This window comes from Diaphorina citri, unplaced genomic scaffold (assembly GCF_000475195.1).
Source record: "Diaphorina citri unplaced genomic scaffold, Diaci psyllid genome assembly version 1.1 scaffold2326, whole genome shotgun sequence".
Taxonomy (NCBI): Eukaryota; Metazoa; Arthropoda; class Insecta; order Hemiptera; family Psyllidae; genus Diaphorina; species Diaphorina citri.
Window position 1 is genome coordinate 1 of NW_007379750.1, and position 21,453 is coordinate 21,453.

At 36.4% G+C, this 21,453-nt stretch overlaps 2 protein-coding genes and 1 long non-coding RNA gene across 5 annotated transcripts; 2 read left to right on the top strand and 1 right to left on the bottom strand.

Moving 5' to 3' along the window:
* Positions 1 to 11: 11 nt before the first annotated feature.
* Positions 12 to 12,933, top strand: LOC103518708. Its single transcript, XR_003394078.1, has 2 exons — positions 12 to 129; positions 12,670 to 12,933. It is a non-coding gene; the product is annotated as an uncharacterized LOC103518708 (long non-coding RNA).
* LOC113471344 lies at positions 6,307 to 7,468 on the top strand. Its single transcript, XM_026830436.1, has 2 exons — positions 6,307 to 6,452; positions 7,394 to 7,468. Exons 1-2 carry the CDS (start codon positions 6,329 to 6,331, stop codon positions 7,453 to 7,455), a joined length of 186 nt encoding a protein of 61 aa, XP_026686237.1. The 5' UTR covers positions 6,307 to 6,328; the 3' UTR covers positions 7,456 to 7,468.
* Positions 6,469 to 12,662, bottom strand: LOC103518707 (protein yellow-like). 3 transcript variants are annotated; one of them, XM_026830434.1, is made up of 6 exons: positions 12,527 to 12,662; positions 10,423 to 10,691; positions 9,958 to 10,177; positions 8,191 to 8,411; positions 7,408 to 7,702; positions 6,469 to 7,164 (listed from the first exon to the last, which is right to left on the bottom strand). In XM_026830434.1, the coding sequence occupies exons 1-6, from the start codon at positions 12,550 to 12,552 to the stop codon at positions 6,939 to 6,941; spliced, it is 1,257 nt and encodes a 418-aa protein (XP_026686235.1). In that variant the 5' UTR covers positions 12,553 to 12,662; the 3' UTR covers positions 6,469 to 6,938. The 3 variants fall into 3 exon arrangements, with proteins under 3 accessions (XP_026686235.1, XP_026686234.1, XP_026686236.1); XM_026830433.1 differs by lacking the exon at positions 8,191 to 8,411 and adding an exon at positions 9,238 to 9,458; XM_026830435.1 differs by lacking the exons at positions 8,191 to 8,411; positions 12,527 to 12,662 and adding exons at positions 9,238 to 9,458; positions 11,031 to 11,263.
* Positions 12,934 to 21,453: the final 8,520 nt, after the last annotated feature.

Sequence of the window (21,453 nt, forward strand, 5' to 3'; positions counted from 1 at the left end):
GCGAGGGGAGTTCCTGTGTCGGGGAGCTTGGAATAGGGAGAGTTGTGATAGGCTGACGTTACATCGGATCAATCCGTACCAGAGCAGAGAGGCGAGGATTGTGTTTTCCACGTGGAATTTGGATCACTGGTAAGACCAGCCTGAGTTTAGTGGGTAGCGTGGTGGAATTCTGTTCTGGAGAGCAAGGACAAGTCCTAGAGGTTGTTGGTTTAAGTATCCTAGTCGTCATAGAATTTAATATAGTCTGTTTTGAGGAACCACACTTGAAACAAAAACATTAATGCTTAACACAATTGAATTCCTTTAAGACCTATTGGGTTATAAACGAATATTTCGTTTTCCATACAACCCAATAGTTAGAATCTACCTACACAGAGTTACCAAGTCGTCCATCAAGTCCTTTAAGATCGCTGTAGTAGTGTCAAGTATTATGATCTGAACAGCTGACTTTTTTAGCTACATATTCCATTTTCTCGTTGTGCCGAAATTTTCAAGAAACACGGACCGGATGTGGTGATTCAAGTGTTGCTAATCTATTGAAATCTTTTCCTCTAGCTTGTGACATGTCTTTTGGTTTAAATATTGCACTTTAAAGGTTTTATGGTTTCTGTGACATGGTAATTAACTAGGCACTAAGTTTTTGTAGGCTCTGTATCAAACACCGTATATTATTTTCTCTTGTGTAGGTATAAGCCTGGTCCCACTGGGGAAACAATTTTCCTTCCGAGGCCCCAGGTTGGGAATTGCTCTTCTAAATCTAAAGGAACGAACTTGGAGCGTTTGTGAAGAATATATTTATTTTTTTGTTTATTTGTATAGGAATAAATACATTTTTTATAGATTGGCAGAAAACACTTGAAAATTTTTCGAGGTTGTTATGTGAACACAATATAGCTACCAAAGTGTTTTGAATGATTTCTTCTCGGGTTTTTTTCATTGAAGTGCTCAGAAGTTTACGAATAACAGTACTGTGAATTTTCGGAGACATTTGTCTCTGAAAATTCAACTTTAACAATAGCATTTCTCGTATTGTTTAAGTAGACATTTTCAATTATGTCATTGAAGTGCTCAGAAGTTTACGAATAACAGTAATGTGAATTTTCGGAGACATTTGTCTCTGAAAATTCAACTTTAACAATAGCATTTCTCGTATTGTTTAAGTAGACATTTTCAATTATGTAGTTCGTGAAAAGATACCTACTACCTAATATGTACTTATTTTGCCTCACTAAGTGAAAAACAAATACATACTGCTAAATCTGTCTTGGGCCAGTCACTCACTATCAGGCAGAAAAAAAAATAAATATTGAAACAGGCGGACCTTTTCAGCCGTGGCGGCGGACCTTTTCTACCTGGTAGTGAGTGGCTGGCCTTGGGAATAAAGAAATGTAAAAGGAAGAATTGACAAAAAAATGTGAAAACTCATGATGAAGCTTGTTATATTTACATGACAAAGCACTATACACGCAAGGAAAGAAATTAGAGTACATAATAAAAGAGACATTGAAGGTCAAAGAATAATCACAAGGATGAAGTCGGGTGATAATCCCATGACAAATATCAATCAATTATCCATAGGAACTTGTCATGATGGCGTCTCTCACAATGCTGTTTTGACTCACAAGTTCATTATTTTCCCCAAGCACTCACAGCTCTCTTCTCTCTCGTTTGCCATTTTTCGAACTTCAATCTATCATTGGAATTGAAAATATGTAAAGCACTCCCCCTTACCTGTTCTCACCCAATTCTTCCTCGTCCTCCTTCGTTATTAGTGTCATAATATTCCATCACATTTTCCCCGGGGAGAACGGGGGGTTGTTAAGGGGGACGCTGAACCAATTAGGAAAATTGTATTCTTTCTAACAACCTAGAGTGAAGTATTAGGAGAGGTTTGGATATCATCCCTCATTCATGTCACTGTTAGTGGGTACCTACCCACTAGAAGGTATTACGTAAGGTGGATGGGTAATGGGTGTGGTATAGGTAAGTACATACTTGCAAGTACCTGTACGTTTTTATACGGGAAGTATGTAGATTACCCTGTTGCACTTTTACGTAGGTTAGAAGTGATATTTTCCTCTAAATGTTTCCTCATCACGGAATAGCTCCATCCAATCATAAGAGTATGATAAGAGGAGTAAAGGCACTATGAGTGATTACCTGATTATGTAATTTCAATATCTTGCATTACGTAATTCAGGAAATTGAAGTAGCGTAATATGCATATAATCTTGATATCACATGTGATTTGTGATTATACCATTCGTGGAAGTAAAAAAAAAAAAAAAAAAAAAAAAAGGGAAAAAAAATGGAAAAATCTCGTAAATTCGGGAGAGAAAAAGCATTTCCCAATAACATTTGAGCTCAAGCTATGGAAAGTACCTCTGTATATCTGTAGGTGTTCAGATACATTATACGTTTCCCGTATTATATTCAAACGGTATAATCGTTTCGCTTAACGCCCGTCGTAATTTCTCTATAAGTTGCCTGATCCGACACCAGTGCTGTGGTTAAGAAGGGACTTTTGAACAATTTTGTTGATCCCATCTTTGGTCTACCTTCCCTGGAATCTCATGGATTCTAAATGGTTTTATTTGTTAGCTAGGTCCAACTAACTTCAACTGACCGTTCATCTTGTGACTTGTGTCCCGTACACCTCTGGCTATATTTTCAGTCAGTCAGCAGTTATTCACATCCTAATCCTAATGTCTTTTGCAAATCTGTTTCTTTAGACAGCGTTTCATCTATTGGTTCGATGCACCTTACACAAATCTCGTTGGTTCTATTAGGTAGGCACCTATCCCATTCCCATTGTATTGTAAAAGCATCCTCTTTTCACCCAAAGTTCAAGTTTCGACACTGTTGATAGGGGCATCTGCTTGGAGAGTAATATATTTCTAATTTCCTCTCAGAGACACCTTAATCATATATCACTTTTGGAAAATGTAATATTGCCAAAGCTTATAGCTAAAACCTAAAGCTTTCGAAAGCTTCCACATATTATATTCGTACATTTTTACTGCCCTTCTACTTTTTTTTTCGAAGGAAAAAATATTTGTTTCAGTGTCGAACGTCAAAAAGACTTTTCCCCCATACCTTCTTACCTACACATAACTGTGAGTACCTATGTACGAGTCTCTACGTGTATAGTTTTTAGGATGTTTAATTTCTTGATCCTTCATGAGAATCGTAAGAAATAAAGAAGAGATTTATTACTTCCCAAAAAGATTTGAAGAAAGAAGATACCTAATATCGGAATGCAGGTAGGTACTCCAACGCATAAAATCTGGAATTTTCGAAATCTAGGCAGGGAACAATTCAACATTCTACTTGGTAGGTAAGGTATGCTGTACCTATAACTCGACTGCCTACAGATTAATTGCACCTCCTGGATCAGGCACTGATTCGCCCACCTACATTCGAAGAAAAATAACACATATATTTTATAAACAAAAAGTCAAAAGCTAAAGGTATCTAAAAATACACTATCCAGCTTCTTCAATGCCAAACCACCTGTGTCTACAAAGAAAGATACAACGGACCACTGAAAGTAAGCAACGTTGTGTGTGGTTGGTATCTGGACGGGTGAACGTCTGGGCAATCATGTACTGCTGACTTTATCCTGCCACATTCGGGCTGGGTGCGGTCAATTACCGTAGCTGGTTGAAATCTCCGCGAAATGTCGTGGCAGAAAAACCTGATAGCTGCATTTCACATGCCAAAAACAAAAGGATTTTTCAATTGCTTTTTACAAACCTTGGTCTGTGTACTTACATATTTCCTATTTGTCCTTTAATTTTTGTACTTTTGTTTTTCGGAATCTCAACTAGGATTGTACAGAAGAGGGAACCTTTCAGGCGAGATTTTGTTATTTATGTATTACCGGGGCGGCCATTTTTCTTTTCCTCTAATATGTTGTAGGTACCACAACCAAAGAAGATGGGAAGCTATCTATGTTTTATACTTCAACATTAGCAGCCCCGCCAGATTTCAGACATTTTTCATTCCACGCTCTTGGAAATTGGAAAATCTGGGCCAATATCGGATCCATTTTGAAATAGTTTCCCAATCCAACTTACCTGGAGCAGAAGCATCTTCCTTACATTATATCAGAGGAAATAACCGAATATGTAATAGAGTTCTTCCACAATAAGTCTCCTAAAACTTGTGATTTTTTTTTTCTCTCTCTGGTTTAATCAATCAAACTGTTGTATTTGTTACTTTATTACAGTTCATTCTACTCAGATTAATGTACTCCAAGATATCATCATATCTTTGGTCTGCCTTCCCTGTATTCTCATGGATTCCAAATGGTTTTATTTGGTAGGTAGGTTTCGACTTCAGCTGACCGCTCATCCTGGAATCTCATGGATTCTAAATGGTTTTATTTGTTAGCTAGGTCCAACTAACTTCAACTGACCGTTCATCTTGTGACTTGTGTCCCGTACACCTCTGGCTATATTTTCAGTCAGTCAGCAGTTATTCACATCCTAATACCGCTCATCTTTTGTGTCCCGTACAGAGTCATTTAGCAGTTATTATTCACCTCATAGTGTCTTTTGCAAATAAACTTATTTAGACCGCGTGGCACCTATTGGTTCGATGCACCTTACACAAATCTCGTTGGTTCTATTAGGTAGGCACCTATCCCATTCCCATTGTATTGTAAAAGCATCCTCCATCCTAATCCTAATGTCTTTTGCAAATCTGTTTCTTTAGACAGCGTTTCATCTATTGGTTCGATGCACCTTACACAAATCTCGTTGGGTCTATTAGGTAGGTACCTATCCCATTCCACAATGGTATTGTAAAAGTATCCTCTTTTCACCCAAAGTTCAAGTTTCGACACTGTTGATAGGGGCATCTGCTTGGAGAGTAATATATTTCTAATTTCCTCTCAGAGACACCTTAATCATATATCACTTTTGGAAAATGTAATATTGCCAAAGCTTATAGCTAAAACCTAAAGCTTTCGAAAGCTTCCACATATTATATTCGTACATTTTTACTGCCCTTCTGAAAAAATATCAGTAAGTATAGTTTTATTAAGGATCAATGGTTCTTATATGAAGCAATCGAAGAAAGTTTTAGTTTTTCTTTGAATACCCAACTTGTTTGACAAATACTTTAATGTAATTTTTACCGAGAGCTTTGACAAGTTTGTTTCTTTCAAATGTTTTATGAGGTAGACACAAAGCGTTGAAAATAAAATAATAGGTAATAGAGACATAAGCACACAAATTATAAATTTCTGGAATTGTGATTCGAAGGAAAAAATATTTGTTTCAGTGTCGAACGTCAAAAAGACTTTTCCCCCATACCTTCTTACCTACACATAACTGTGAGTACCTATGTACGAGTCTCTACGTGTATAGTTTTTAGGATGTTTAATTTCTTGATCCTTCATGAGAATCGTAAGAAATAAAGAAGAGATTTATTACTTCCCAAAAAGATTTGAAGAAAGAAGATACCTAATATCGGAATGCAGGTAGGTACTCCAACGCATAAAATCTGGAATTTTCGAAATCTAGGCAGGGAACAATTCAACATTCTACTTGGTAGGTAAGGTATGCTGTACCTATAACTCGACTGCCTACAGATTAATTGCACCTCCTGGATCAGGCACTGATTCGCCCACCTACATTCGAAGAAAAATAACACATATATTTTCGAAGGAAAAAATATTTGTTTCAGTGTCGAACGTCAAAAAGACTTTTCCCCCCATACCTTGTTACCTACTTAACTGTGAGTACCTACTCGTATGTACGAGTATCTACGTGTAGTTTTTAGGGTGTTTATTTTCTTGATCCTTCATGAGAATCGTAAGAAATAAAGAAGAAATTTATTACTTCCCAAAAACTTACCTACTTAACTGTGAGTACCTACTCGTATGTACGAGGATCTACGTGTAGTTTTTAGGGTGTTTATTTTCTTGATCCTTCATGAGAATCGTAAGAAATAAAGAAGAAATTTATTACTTACCAAAAAGATTTGAAGAAAGAAGATACCTAATATCGGACAGTAGGTACTCCAACGCATAAAAGCTGGAATTTTCAAAATCTAGGCAGGGAACAATTCAACATTCTACTTGGTAGGTAAGGTATGTTGTACCTACAACTCGACTGCCTACAGATTAATTGCACCTCCTGGATCAGGCACTGATTCGCCCACCTACATTCGAAGAAAAATAACACATATATTTTGTGCATTTCTATAACTTTTAGTCAGCGAAATTCTCTTCAGCATTCAGCATTGTTCTCGCCCAAACATTTTCGTCTCGGAATGAAAATTCTGATTCTAACATTAAACATTTTTCTTTATCCTACAGATGAAGAAAAGTTCTACCAAGCTGGTTCTGTTAGATGGTACCTTGGTAGAATCGGAGGAATATTTCCAAACCATTCCCAACCAAAGTGTTCTCATGATACAGACACCAGGAGAAAAACATACAGGTAAATATAGCTATTTGAATACTAGGTGCTCATTGGGGAAAAAAAATCTTAGTGTGAAGATGGAGGGAGAGAAAGAAATTTTGTGGGGATGATGATTTTTTTCTACATTACTTAGATATCTGACAGAAAGTACCTAGCTTTTATACCTACTTATGTACCTACCTAAAATACTTGGAAAAATTTCTTAGATACTAACACGACATAACTTTGGTTACCTAGTTCTTTTTTGTTGTATACCTGCATCATGTTTGCCAAGTACCTACTTACTTAGGTAAAGTTTATTTCCTGCAAATATGTAATATCTAATAATTAATACCTACCTGTTAAAAAGTAATACCTACCTGAAATACACTATGTGTAACTAAGTATTTAAATATCAGTACGTGAATTATTCAAATGGAATAACTCTTAGTATCCTACTGCTTAGAAGTATTCTATCTTTATTGGAAATGAACCACTTTTGTCATCTTCCCCTCTTTCTTTGGGCTACATTTCATCACACACAGTTCCCTTGATGGCATTGCGTACAGTGCTTTTGAAGATCCTAACATTGATATCTTCTGGTTTGAGCTTAGAGTAGAGGAAGACCGGTAATTTATTGGACAGTACCCAGAGGACACCGGTTCGATCCACTCTAATGTCACTAGGATAGATGAGGGTAGCATTGTCCTCAGCAACTAGACCCATAGATTTCTCGTTGTATTCTTCACCCCTGGAAATAGAACGTAGAATAAGCATAGAAACCCCTTTAGGTCATTACATGGGCAATCATACTTCTATAGATGGGACCTAGAAAGGTATTTCATGTTTATCCCTCCGAGTTCTATTTGATTGATCAATTTTATTGGACCAATTTCCATCTTATTGTTATCTCTTTCTGTATGAAAATAAGGAGTGGTCAGTGTTGTGCTTTGTGTGAATAACTGAATATCTGATCATAGACATCCCCTCTTACCTGAACGTATTCCAACATCCCACACCACTCTTAACAAGTAGCGCATAGAAAATGACGCCGGTCTCTTCGTCCAAACTTGAGGCCCCACTTTGAGACCCTGTACCCCGTGAGCCCATGACCTTGAAGTCAAAGTTACTCCGGCTGAAGTCCAGAGACCGATTCTGGAGCACCTTGGTAGTGACGGCAAATTCCGTGGTAGATGCCAGAGGGTGGAAGTACATAACGCGGAAATTGTCCCTTGTTAGAGGTGACAGGGACATGCCGTGGATGCCTGTTTGCCACTGGAAATTGACGCCTGTGATCAGGGGCGGGATGGGTAAATTATTAGGTAGGTAGGTATAAATGGTGTTAATTGACACACCTTTATATCATTATCACGGGAAATCATATTTCCTCATGTCGTTATAATGTATTTATCACAACAAATAAGTTTATCACAGATATCACACAAAAAACATCTGTTTTGTGTCTAATATTTACAGTTTGTGAACACTGGATCAAAATAAACAGGGTATGAAGAACCAATAGGTTCGAAAGACATTGACACTCTGAATACTCACCTCCTATGGTGAAATCACCAAATAGTGGATCAAAATGCAGATAGTTGTGATGAATAATGTGTGGGAAATCATATTTCCTCATGTCGTTATAATCTATTTATCACAACAAATAAGTATATCACAGATATCACACAGATATCACACAAAAGACAACACTGGATCAAAATAAACAGGATATGAAGAACCAGAAGATTCCAAAAACATTGACACTCTGAATACTCACCTCCTATGGTGAAATCACCAAATAGTGGATCAAAATGCAGATAGTTGTGATGAATAATGTGACTGTCATTCGTCCTGTAGTTATAGACCACAATGTGATTATGTCCAGAATCTGCTATGTAGAGGAAAGCATCGTCACAATTAGCCGAGGTCACATCAACCACCATGTTGGAAAATTTGGACTCCTCTGTATAGTCGGTCTTCTCTTTCAGCTGGAAGAATCTGTTGGAAGAATATAAATAGAGATGAAATATTATCTGTTGGAATAGTTTGAGAATATAACACAGTTATCAAATTTTGTTACCCAATGAAATTGGTTTTAACTTCCAATCCGAACCCCTTACGCTCATGATTTCTTTTGATTATTTTCTTTAGACCCTTTCCATCTACAGAAAAAAAGTAATTTAAAATTTACTAAACTTATTTTCGAATAACTAAGGTCAGGTTTCACCAACTAACCAGAGATGTGCGAACCGCAAAATGCAAAATGGAAAATGCAAAATGCAAAATGTAAAATGTACATTTACATTTTACATTTCAAATCAAATTTTGTTACCCAATGAAATTGGTTTTAACTTCCAATCCGAACCCCTTACGCTCATTATTTCTTTTGATTATTTTCTTTAGACCCTTTCCATCTACAGAAAAAAGTAATTTAAAATTTACTATACTTATTTTCGAATAACTAAGGTCAGGTTTCACCAACCTTCTTTTTAGACCCTAACAGCGTGTTAGCTTGACAGCCGGCAGCCCCCCGTTAAGCCTACACAAATCAAATGGAACTTAACAGACTGTTAGCTTAATGGCCCTCCTAGGGGCTGAAGGTATAAATGGTGTTAATTGACACACCTTTATATCATTATCATGGGAAATCATATTTCCTCATGTTGTTATAGTGTATTTATCACAACAAATAAGTATATCATAGATATCACACAAAAAACATCTGTTTTGTGTCTAATATTTACAGTTTGTGAACACTGGATGAAAATAAACAGGATATGAAGAACCAGAAGGTTCCAAAGACATTGACACTCTGAATACTCACCTCCTATGGTGAAATCACCAAATAGTGGATCAAAATGCAGATAGTTGTGATGAATAATGTGACTGTCATTCGTCCTGTAGTTATAGACCACAATGTGATTATGTCCAGAATCTGCTATGTAGAGGAAAGCATTGTCACAATTGGCCGAGGTCACATCAACCACCATGTTGGAAAATTTGGACTCCTCCGTATAGTCGGTCTTCTCTTTCAGCTGGAAGAATCTGTTGGAAGAATATAAATACAGATGAAATATTATCTGTTGGAATAGTTTGAGAAAGGACCGAGTTGTGGATTGTGAAAATTCAAGTCTTCTTCGTGGAGGAAAATTTGATAACACGGTTAACACAGTATAACACAGTTATCAAATTTTGTTACCCAATGAAATTGGTTTTAACTTCCAATCCGAACCCCTTACGCTCATTATTTCTTTTGATTATTCTCTTTAGACCCTTTCCACCTACAGAAAAAAGTAATTTAAAATTTACTAAACTTATTTTCGAATAACTAAGTTCAGGTTTCACCAACCTTCTTTTTAGACCCTAACAGCGTGTTACCTTGACAGCCGGCAGCCCCCCGTTAAGCCTACACAAATCAAATGGAACTTAACAGACTGTTAGCTTAATGGCCCTCCTAGGGGCTGAAAAAGTATTGGTGAAATCCAATCTAAATGTAGTTATTATTGGAAAAATTGTCAATATATTATCATGAAAGTATCAGTACCGTATCTGCATTTGCTGTCTCAAGTCATACACTTGTACTGAGGGCGGTTGTTCCATTTTGCCTTCGACCACACCACTGTCCAGGGCCCAGAGGCGATCACACGGGTCTGATTGGACTTTGACCACGGAGGTTAAGTTGCGGGCTTCGCGTACGTTCGATTCCCAGCTCGGGTAAGGCATTAAAATGGGAGAAGTTATGCTTTTGTTCTTGTTATTGCTGTCTGAGGGAAAAGATATAGAGGGCAGTGTTTTTGCTTCATTATCATGAGTCAGATGTATTGAATAAGGTATTAATCATTGGAAAAGGCATCAAGATCATCAATACTCTGGATTATGGTCGTATGTTGTTAAAGATTAATTTCGTGCTGATACAGCACCCAAGCTACTAGAAATAGTTGTGGTATTTGGAATGAACATGTAAGTACCTACCATTTGTGGTATTTGTGCAGTAACAAATTGAACTTACTTGGCAACATGACATAGTTGAGAGTAGAAGGCACTCCGTTCTTATGGCGGGGTACTGCTAAGAAAAGTCGATCGTGCCATTTGTCCAAACTCACGGGCAAACAGTTTTCAGCGACAAATTGCCCTCTGGTTTGAGCTAGACGACGTTCTTCTTCATTGGGAAACGCAAAGTCCACTTGTTTCCAGTTGAAAATTTCAGTGAGACGGGATGATTGACTGAAGTGAGCAGTAAGGGAGAGAATAGCAACCACGAGAATGGCTAATAAGACCCTAGGGAGTAAAAAAATCATGGGTTAAAACTTCGAGTCGTTATTGTAGTTACCTAGAATCTACTGGGATGCCTTCTTAAACTATTGTTGGAGTAAGGGTAAAGACAACATTATTTCCCTAATTAATAGCCAAACTTCGTCAAAACTGAACACTTTTGAGAGGATTTTATGTTAGTAAAATATTTTATGGGCTGTTTCCTACTCAAAACCCAACTTTAAGTCCCTATGTTATTATTAGTAAAAGTAGGGTTTAAGACTTTAAGCCCCATGTCACTGATATCTGATAGAAACCCGAGTCCTGTTATCTGATTTAAAATAAATCCTAATAAACGAAGCTTACATGTTGCACTTATTTCACGCAGTGTAGTCACACCTGTACGTTACCAATAATGACTGACGAAATCACCATTACCATTCCGCTAGGTGACATTTCCTATAATAATTTTGATATAATTGATTTTATCCTGTGCAACACAGGTCTGTTAATATTCGTGAAGCATAACATTATGAAACGTAATCTACGTATGTAAGTGAGGGACAGAGAGACAGATAGACGGACGGCCGGACGGACAATTTGAAATTCTTAAGCCCCATTGGACGCTCGAGGTCCCCTCAAAATAGGGGATAATTTTCTGACTACAATTTTTTGACAAAAAAAAAAAAACAAAAACAATTTTGCAAACTTAAAAACAACTGAAATAATCCTTTCTACGTTTATCTCTCGACCAGGCGCGGAACTCATCTACTCCACTCTGAAGCGCTGGTTCAACATAGATCTCCTCGAACAAGGGGAGGCTGTGCAGAAATTCTTTCGATCATAAATATCAAGGGAGAAGCTAAGACAACTGAATGAATCGGATATAGTGAATGCCAGGAGAGAGGAAGAGGATGACAAAACAGGAGTTAGTTCTCGAGACGAAGATCCTGATTGGTTCACAGGTGAGTGGCCTGGTAAACTGGAGGCCCTGGGTTCGGATTCCTGCTGAACCGCTCTTCCGATCTAAAGCTTCATCAGTTTTTTCTCCTCCCCCTAAACCGTAGACTTGATATTCGGTAAAAGGTAAATTTAACAAGGCTGTCTTGTGGTTGAAATACGTTACATAGGGTGGGCAAAGTTATTTCCCTAGGCCTATTGTATAGGCTTATGTTGCTAGTAGGATAAGTACTAGCACCTAGATGATTCCAAAACAATAATATAACATAGACCCTCCGATTTCCATCAGGGCTGGAAACCAACGCGCGAACCAAGGAAGCGTTCATGTTCAAGCGGAGTCAGGAACGGATTCGCGGCTATCTGTACAAAAGTCGCTCCGACATTCGCAAGTCGCCGCCATATGAATCTGACGAACACATCCGATTCATCATCGAGAGCATATTCAGCGAATTCTCATCGCTTCTCAAGCAGGACGATTGTTTGGGCCGATACTTTGACCGATCTCACGAGGAAGCTTTGTGCGATAAGCGAGGGGAGTTCCTGTGTCGGGGAGCTTGGAATAGGGAGAGTTGTGATAGGCTGACGTTACATCGGATCAATCCGTATCAGAGTCGAGAGGCGAGGATTGTGTTTTCCACGTGGAATTTGGATCACTGGTAAGACCAGCTTGAGTGTAATGGGTAGCGTGGTAGAATTGTGTTCTGCAGAGTAAGGACAAGTCCTAGTAGAGGTTGTTGCTTTCAAGTAGGTTAAGTCCTAGTCGTCATAAAATTTAACATAATCTGTTTTGAGGAACCACACTTGAAACAAACATTAATGCTTAACACAATTGAATTCTTTAAGACCTCTTGGGTTATAAACGAATATTTCGTTTTCCATACAACCCAATAGTTAGAATCTACCTGCACAGAGTTACCGAGTCTTCCATCAAGTCCTTTAAGATCGCTGTAGTAGTGTCAAGTATTATGATCTGAACAGCTGACTTTTTTAGCTACATATTCCATTTTCTCGAGTTCTGATGTTCCAATATTTCATTTTCTCACAGGATCGAGCGGTCCCGCTCCATCATTCCCTCCATACTGGAAGCCTCCTCTCTCCTAGCGACCAATCAGCGTCCTTCCTCTCACTTTAACCACGCCTACTTTTATCGGCTCCTATTCACCACGGCCAACTTGAAGCTCGTCCATATCGTATGCCACGACAAGGGAGAACACAAGACGGCCAAGTGTGACCCGAAGCAGTACTTTGTGGACGAACCTTTGAATCGAAGTGAGGAAAATGGTGATAGAAAAGATCTGCATGAGGCTTCCTTAGGTGCTCATTGGGGAAAAAAATCTTAGTGTGAAGAGGGAGGGAGAGAAAGAAATTTTGAGGGGATGGTGATTTTTTTCTGCATTACTTACTTAGATATCTGACAGAAAGTAGCTTTTATACCTACCTACTTATGTAGGTACCTAAAATACTTGGGAAAATTTCTTAGATACTAACACGACATAACTTTGATTAGTTCTTTTTTGTTGTATACCTGCATCATGTTTGCCAAGTACCTACTTAGGTACAGTTTATTTCCTGCAAATATGCAATATCTAATTAATACCTACCTGTTAAAAAGTAATACCTACCTGAAATACATTATGTGTAACTAAGTATTTAAATACAGTACATGAATGATTCAAATGGAATAACTCTTAGTATCCTACTGCTTAGAATTATTCTATCTTTATTGGAAATGAACCAATTTCGTCATCTTCCAACACCTAAGCCTCGGAGTGGGCTTTTTGTGTAGATTTCCATAAATGACTTTGCCCTTGACAAATTTGCAATAGCCATGGCGTAATAATAATGTTATAGAATATAGAGGAAATCATGGTTTTGGGCATTAGCTATTAATAGTACAAATCGAGAAATATTAGTAGCCCAATGACGTAATTTTTATTTCAAAATATTTGCTACATAATTACGAAGTACAAAAGTTGCCTCCTGGAATATTCTCTTAGTATGAGTTTGTAGGTCATTTTGGAAAATTTGTTCCAAATTTCTTAAATACCTGCCTTTATGATTGTGAACTACAACACCGTACGTTCTAAGAATAAGGTCTTGATGCAAATGGTTTTGAACCCTGTTAGTCTGACGTTCAGTTTTAGTTCAAAGAGGTTTGATAAATTAGTCCTATTGATCTCTTTATATTTTTAATCAATGATCTCGTTCAAAAGTTTAGGCTGATGTCTCGGGCTGAATCCTCTGGTGTAAAATGAAATTTATTGTTCTCCAAAAGTTGTACATATATGACTGTCTTACTTATTAGCTTATTATTAGTTTAGGTGTCTTGAGAGTCGATTTTGCCTGACAGTCATCTTTTATTTCTTTATCCCTTAAACTATTTCTTCGTGTCTTTCTGAGTTTTCAAATTTTAGTCAATAACTTCAGATTTTATGTGGACAAGTTACCGAATCTCATTTACTGTCTGTGTTTAGTGGAGTAGGTATTTTATTACCTAATTTGGTATTGTATGGTGCCTATTATAGAGTAGTTTTACTAGCCTCTTTTTTTAGGTCGACATTTTTCCTCTAGTTGTAAAAAAAATGGATTTCAAAATTCATCATTATTTTTTCAGAATCTCATTTTCTATTTTATATGTACCTATTTTATATTATCTATCTATTATTATTTTAGAATCTACTTAGAATGATTACTTAATGTAGTACAAAATAAGGCTATACCTACCATTTATATAGGCTTTTCCATCCACACCATGGATGGAAATTATCTTAATCTTAATATTTTGAACCCTCTAGATCAGGGGTTCTTAACCTTTTAGAATTGGCGGACCACTATTGATAAACCAAAAATCTCGCGGACCACTTGAGATTAGGTATGTATATTAATTGTACATTGTACACGCTATGTGACAATGGGTATGTATTAGAGGACCTATATCTACCTGTAGGAAAAGAGATAGAAAATGAGACACTTTTATATTATCTATCTATTATTATTTTAGAATCTACTTAGAATGATTACTTAATGTAGTACAAAATAACGCTATACCTACCATTTATAAAGGCTTTTCCATCCATACCATGGATGGAAATTATCTTAACCCTAATATTTTGAACCCTCTAGATGGGTGATTATTGTAACCTCATTTTCTCTGCGATTTAAACACCCTGTATACTTTCGAAGAAATAAAAATGTTCTCAAATAAAGCAAAGGAAAAAAAATGAGATTTTCAATTTCATGCTTATTCGTTTTTTTCTCTCTTACATTTAAGTAATTTTCTTCTCTTTGGACCTCTGTAATTATTATTAGTACTTTGCTTATGAAGTTTCCCGCGTAGGGTGATCATTGTAACCTCATTTTCTCTGCGATTTGAACACCCTGTATAGTATATTTTCGAAGAAATAAAAATGTTCTCAAATAAAGCAAAGAAAAAAATGAGATTTTCAATTTCATGCTTATTCGTTTTTTTTCTCTCTTACATTTAAGTAATTTTCTTCTCTTTGGACCTCTGTAATTATTATTAGTACTTTGCTTATGAAGTTTCCCGCGTAGCTTTCTTTTAACTTTGAAGTTCACAAATTCTTTCCTTTTCAATTTCCTTCATTTTCGTTTCCTGTTGGTATTTCCTTCACATTTTTTAATTATTGATAATTGGTTTTTCTTTCCACTCCACTTGAAGAAAGATGTTTTTCTTCTCATCTCTATTAGGTACCTTTTTTTCTTTCGAGTTCTTTTTTACATGGATTTGAACCTTTGTGGATCTTCAAGATTAGAGTAGCATGGGAGCTTTAGTATTTAGTTAATCTGTTTTTGTATTTGCTTAACCGTGTCTGTGATAAATATGTTTGATTGCTTCCATTCTCTTTCGAGTTCTTTTTTACATGGATTTGAACCTTTGTGGATCTTCAAGATTACAGTAGCATGGGAGCTTTAGTATTTAGTTAATCTGTTTTTGTATTTGCTTAACCATGTCTGTGATAAATATGTTTGATTGCTTCCATTCTTTTAAGATTCATTGCTATATCTAATTATCTCTTTCCATTCCTCCTGTTTCTCTATTAAAATTATGCTCATTTTATTTCCATTTTTCTGCTGATATTATTTCTCGTGGTCTTTTTCCTCTGACTAGATTCTGTCGTTCTAGGAAAGTAAAAACAAAGGAGTGTTTCTGTTCGATGATTCTGCTATTCGTAATTCCTATGTCAAAAGAATAAGAAATAAGTGAGAAACATTGAGAAAATCTGTTTTTGTATTTGCTTAACCGTGTCTGTGATAAATATGTTTGATTGCTTCCATTCTTTTAAGATTCATTGCTACATCTATCTCTTTCCATTCCTCCTGTTTCTCTATTAAAATTATGCTCATTTTATTTCCATTTTTCTGCTGATATTATTTCTCGTGGTCTTTTTCCTCTGACTAGATTCTGTCGTTCTAGGAAACTAAAAACAAAGGAGTGTTTCTGTTCGATGATTCTGCTATTCGTAATTCCTATGTCAAAAGAATAAGAAATAAGTGAGAAACATTGAGAAAGGGAGAAGAAGGAAGAGAGAAAACCAACCTCTTTGTTGAAGAATGGAATGGAGGATAAAGTCTTATCCATCCTCATTAAGTTGCCATCGCTCATCGAAAGCAATAAATGGCCAATTATAGCTAGGTACTTTCCCCCTTGAAGTGTTATTGTATGCTCCCAGGAGGACTTCAGGGGAGTAATTCTGTGGCCAATAACATTAATTGTTATCTGTTAGGGAAAACATTAATTCCTTCACAGATTCACACGCTTTATTCCTTCCCTCTTTGACTTCATAGTTCACTCTTCTCCGTTTTTCATTCCTTTTTATCCCGTTCATACCTCTCTTCTTCTCAATTTCACCTTCTACAGAGCCTCCTCATTTATTTTCACTTTACTTTCAACTTTCTCTGTGTCTATCCGTTTAATAAATGGCCATTAGGACTGAGAAAAGATTAAAATAAGAAAGGTAGATAGAGAAATAAAGGAAGTATATTTTCGTGAGAGTTTGAAAGGAAATATGGAACAAGAGAGGGGAAGAAAAAAAATCTAGTGAACCGTGAAACAAGAAGAAAATTATGTATAGGAGAAAGAGAGAAAAAAAAAAGTGGAGGAAGAAGTCTCTTTCTCTCTCTAATCAAGCCAATAATGTACTTGGAAAGAAAAGCGAGAAAGAGAGAGAGAAAGCTACAGCTTAAAGGCACTTGAGTGCATGACTTAAATTTACAAAAACTACAAAACTGGGAGGAAAAACAAACGTGTAAAATAAGAAAGGTAGATAGAGAAATAAAGGAAGTATATTTTCGTGAGAGTTTGAAAGGAAATATGGAACAAGAGAGGGGAAGAAAAAAAATCTAGTGAACCGTGAAACAAGAAGAAAATTATGTATAGGAGAAAGAGAGAAAAAAAAAGTGGAGGAAGAAGTCTCTTTCTCTCTCTAATCAAGCCAATAATGTACTTGGAAAGAAAAGCGAGAAAGAGAGAGAGAAAGCTACAGCTTAAAGGCACTTGAGTGCATGACTTAAATTTACAAAAACTACAAAACTGGGAGGAAAAACAAACGTGAAGCTACAGCTTAAAGGCACTTGAGTGCATGACTTAAATTTACAAAAACTACAAAACTGGGAGGAAAAACAAACGTGTAGGTACAGAGTGTATAGAAAATGTATTTCTATGGATCAGCTTTTCACAACCTTTTGCCATCTGCCGTGACTTGGCATTTGAGAAAAGATTCTGAAAGGCTTCCATGTCTAGATAATAACAATAAGTTATAAGTTGTCAGTAATTTCACCCGGAAACACGGGCCTCTGTGCCGAAATCTTCAAGAAACACGGGCCGGATGTGGTGATTCAAGTGTTGCTAATCTATTGAAATCTTTTCCTCTAGCTTGTGACATGTCTTTTGGTTTAAATATTGCACTTTAAAGGTTTTATGGTTTCTGTGACATGGTAATTAACTAGGCACTAAGTTTTTGTAGGCTCTGTATCAAACACCGTATATTATTTTCTCTTGTGTAGGTATAAGCCTGGTCCCACTGGGGAAACAATTTTCCTTCCGAGGCCCCAGGTTGGGAATTGCTCTTCTAAATCTAAAGGAACGAACTTGGAGCGTTTGTGAAGAATATATTTATTTTTTTGTTTATTTGTATAGGAATAAATACATTTTTTATAGATTGGCAGAAAACACTTGAAAATTTTTCGAGGTTGTTATGTGAACACAATATAGCTACCAAAGTGTTTTGAATGATTTCTTCTCGGGTTTTTTTCATTGAAGTGCTCAGAAGTTTACGAATAACAGTACTGTGAATTTTCGGAGACATTTGTCTCTGAAAATTCAACTTTAACAATAGCATTTCTCGTATTGTTTAAGTAGACATTTTCAATTATGTAGTTCGTGAAAAGATACCTACTACCTAATATGTACTTATTTTGCCTCACTAAGTGAAAAACAAATACATACTGCTAAATCTGTCTTGGGCCAGTCACTCACTATCAGGCAGAAAAAAAAATAAATATTGAAACAGGCGGACCTTTTCAGCCGTGGCGGCGGACCTTTTCTACCTGGTAGTGAGTGGCTGGCCTTGGGAATCTGTTTAAAAAAATATCTAAAAATCAGTATAACAATAATATTGATGAAAAAAGAGTCATCAAAGGCCGGGCCCTTGTTTTGAATTGGAAATGCAAATTCAAGTGGGGGGGGGGGGGGGGCGCTGGGAGGTGGGCTAAAAAAAAAAAGTTCCTTCTTCTTTTACCCTGCCCTCTATTGCCTCCCTTTCCCCTCTCTTCCTGCCTATTTATCCATTGCCTTCCCCCCTCCCTTGTTCTTATTCTTTTTAAAGCTCCTTCTAATTTTCGGATTTTCATTTTTTTTTCTCTTCTTCCAAGAATTTTTCTTTCCCTTATTATCTTACATAGTTGAGATTATGTTCTTGCAAAGGAGTGTTGTTCTTTGATGATTTCGGACTTCAATATTGAGAGATCATTACACGTTTTTTCCTAGCTTTCTCTACTTAATTATACATTCCATATTTTTCTTTCAGCAAAAACTTGAAGACTAACTGGAGCATGCTTCTTCGGATGTCCACTAGTAAACTTGTCTCTTCAGAAATCCATAGTTTCCTTCGTAACTGCTACATCCTTTTTTCATAGCTTTCTCTACTTAATTATACATTCCATATTTTTCTTTCAGCAAAAACTTCAAGACTAACTGGAGCATGCTTCTTCGGATGTCCACTAGTAAACTTGTCTCTTCAGAAATCCATAGTTTCCTTCGTAACTGCTACATCCGTAAGTTTTGGACGAAAAAAGTGCTGGGAGATTAAAGGATTAAATAATACCTATTATCTTATCCAATTTATTAACGTTATCTAGGTGCGAATTACTCTACTTGCTATGAGTATCTCGAAAGTGTTTGGGAATTTTCTTGAGTGCTGGGATATTAAAGGATTAAATAATATTATCTTATCCAATTTATTAACGTTATCTAGGTGCGAATTACTCTACTTGCTATGAGTATCTCGAAAGTGTTTGGGAATTTTCTTGCCCGGTGTACGTTAAAATATTCGGGGAAGTCGGGCCTCCTGGCGACCATACCATGTGTGGCGGGGCTGTCAATACCTACCATGAATTCGCTTTAAGATGACCCTGTAATCAAGTTTATCGAGAAAGTAACAAATCTCACTAATGAGAACGATCATGGCTGATAAAATTGAAGTACCTCATTCCCAATAAAGATAAGGGAGGTGAGAAATCGGAGGTGAAAACAACTAAAACTAAACCAGAATAGATTATTCTATATAGCTTGCGAACTTTTGTTCTCAGGGGTTTATCAGAATTGAGGTTACGATAAAATGTACAGGGTGGTTAGGTAGATGGTGCTAATCCTGTACTATTCTTTGCTTTATAATTTTATAGTATAGAGTTTCGGGAATGCAGTTTGTAGACCTACTTATACCTATCAACTTATTGTTGTATAATACCTAAAGTTGCATCTACACTTAATAAACTACAATTGAATGGCTAAGAGGCAGAGCTGACTAAGTCCAAAAAAAAGCTTTAGAGGTATTTTAGGTAATGTCAATCGAAAGGGTAGACTTAATGCTGAAAAATGGTCGATACAAATATATCGAGGTACTATAGAATAGTCTACTAATGAGAGTCCCATTGGAGACAGACTAGTCAGCACAATTTAATTTCGAGATTTAAGAGCAAACAAATAATAGCTAGATAAGCGAAATGAAGAAATTGTAAACTGTCATTTCAAACAAGAGAACAATATCTTGTTAACTTTGGTGAAACGCATTATGAGATAAGCATAGAAGCTTTATAGTATAGAGTTTCGGGAATGCAAATGCAGTTTGTAGACCCATTTATACCTATCAACTTATTGTTGTATAATACCTAAAGTTGCATCTACACTTCATAAACTACAATTGAATGGCTAAGAGGCAGAGCGGACTAAGTCCAAAAAAAATCGACCGAAGTGTAGACTTAATGCTGAAAAATGCTCGATACAAATATATCAAGGTACATAGAATAGTCTACTATCTACTAATGAGAGTCCGATTGGAGACAGACTAGTCAGCACAATTTAATTTCGAGATTTAAGAGCAAACAAATAATAGCTAGATAAGCAAAATGAAGAAATTGTAAACTGTCATTTCAAACAAGAGAACAATATCTTGTTAACTTTGGTGAAACGCATTATGAGATAAGCATAGAAGGGACAAGAAAAAAATAGGGATAGAGGATTTAAAGGGATACCTAGCAAGGAATGAGGGACAATACTAACTTTATCCTTTACAATTTGAATTTTGGCAGGGGGGATACCTAGCAAGGAATGAGGGACAATACTAACTTTATCCTTTACAATTTGAATTTTGGCAGGGAGGATACCTCGCAAGGAATGAGGGACAATACTAACTTTATCCTTTACAATTTGAATTTTGGCAGGGAATACAAAAACAGACACAATATTTGCAAAACAATGGCAAACTCCGCGCCATCAGAAGATGAACAACAGGGGTGGATTATCAGAAGAGTACCTGTCTATTTGTGGTCAGAGATCCAGGAGATTAGTAAGTATAGTTTCATTAAAAATCAATGGTTCTTATCTGAAGCAATCGAAGAGAGTTTTAGCTTTTCTTAGAATACCCAACTTGTTTTTAATTTAATTTTTACCGAGAGCTTTGACAAGTTTGTTTCTTTCGAATATTTTATGAGGTAGACACAAAGCGTTGAAAATAAAATAATAGGTAATAGAGACATAAGCACGCAAATTATAAATTTCTGGAATTGTGATAATATCAAAACTTTCCAATAGGTAGGTATTTGTCTAAAACCCCCTTGAAAATTTCACCCAGCCCTGAAGCTTGTAACTAGCTTTGGATAGAAAGCGTTGAAAATAAAATAATAGGTAATAGAGACATAAAATAATAGGTAATAGAGGCACACAAATTATAAATTTCTGGAATTGTGATAGTATCAAAACTTTCCAATAGGTAGGTATTTGTCTAAAACCCCCTTGAAAATTTCACCCAGCCCTGAAGCTTGTAACTAGCTTTGGATAGATCTGCTGACATAATAATGAACATCCACACAATAGAAATCAAATCAATGCATTTCTATAACTTTTAGTCAGCGAAATTCTCTTCAGCATTCAGCATTGTTCTCGCCCAAACATTTTCGTCTCGGAATGAAAATTCCCGAGCACACACAAAACTGTTAAAGTTACACTGAAACAAGAAATCTAAAACAATCAAGCGAGGAACAACAACAGCTAGGTTTCTATAAAAGAAAATGAATGGGGCAGGCAAGGGTAGGG

Excerpts from the sequence above, each read along its gene's own strand:
- LOC113471344 (XM_026830436.1), top strand. The coding sequence starts at position 6,329 with ATGAAGAAAAGTTCTACCAAGCTGGTTCTGTTAGATGGTACCTTGGTA. Across the intron at positions 6,453-7,393 it reads ACCAGGAGAAAAACATACAG|ACATCCCCTCTTACCTGAAC; the intron begins GTAAATATAGCT and ends ATCTGATCATAG.
- LOC103518707 (XM_026830434.1), bottom strand. The coding sequence starts at position 12,552 with ATGGAAGACTCGGTAACTCTGTGCAG. Across the intron at positions 8,412-9,957 it reads AGACAGCAAATGCAGATACG|ATTCTTCCAGCTGAAAGAGA; the intron begins GTACTGATACTT and ends TTCTTCCAACAG. Across the intron at positions 7,165-7,407 it reads GGATGTTGGAATACGTTCAG|GGGTGAAGAATACAACGAGA; the intron begins GTAAGAGGGGAT and ends TTCTATTTCCAG.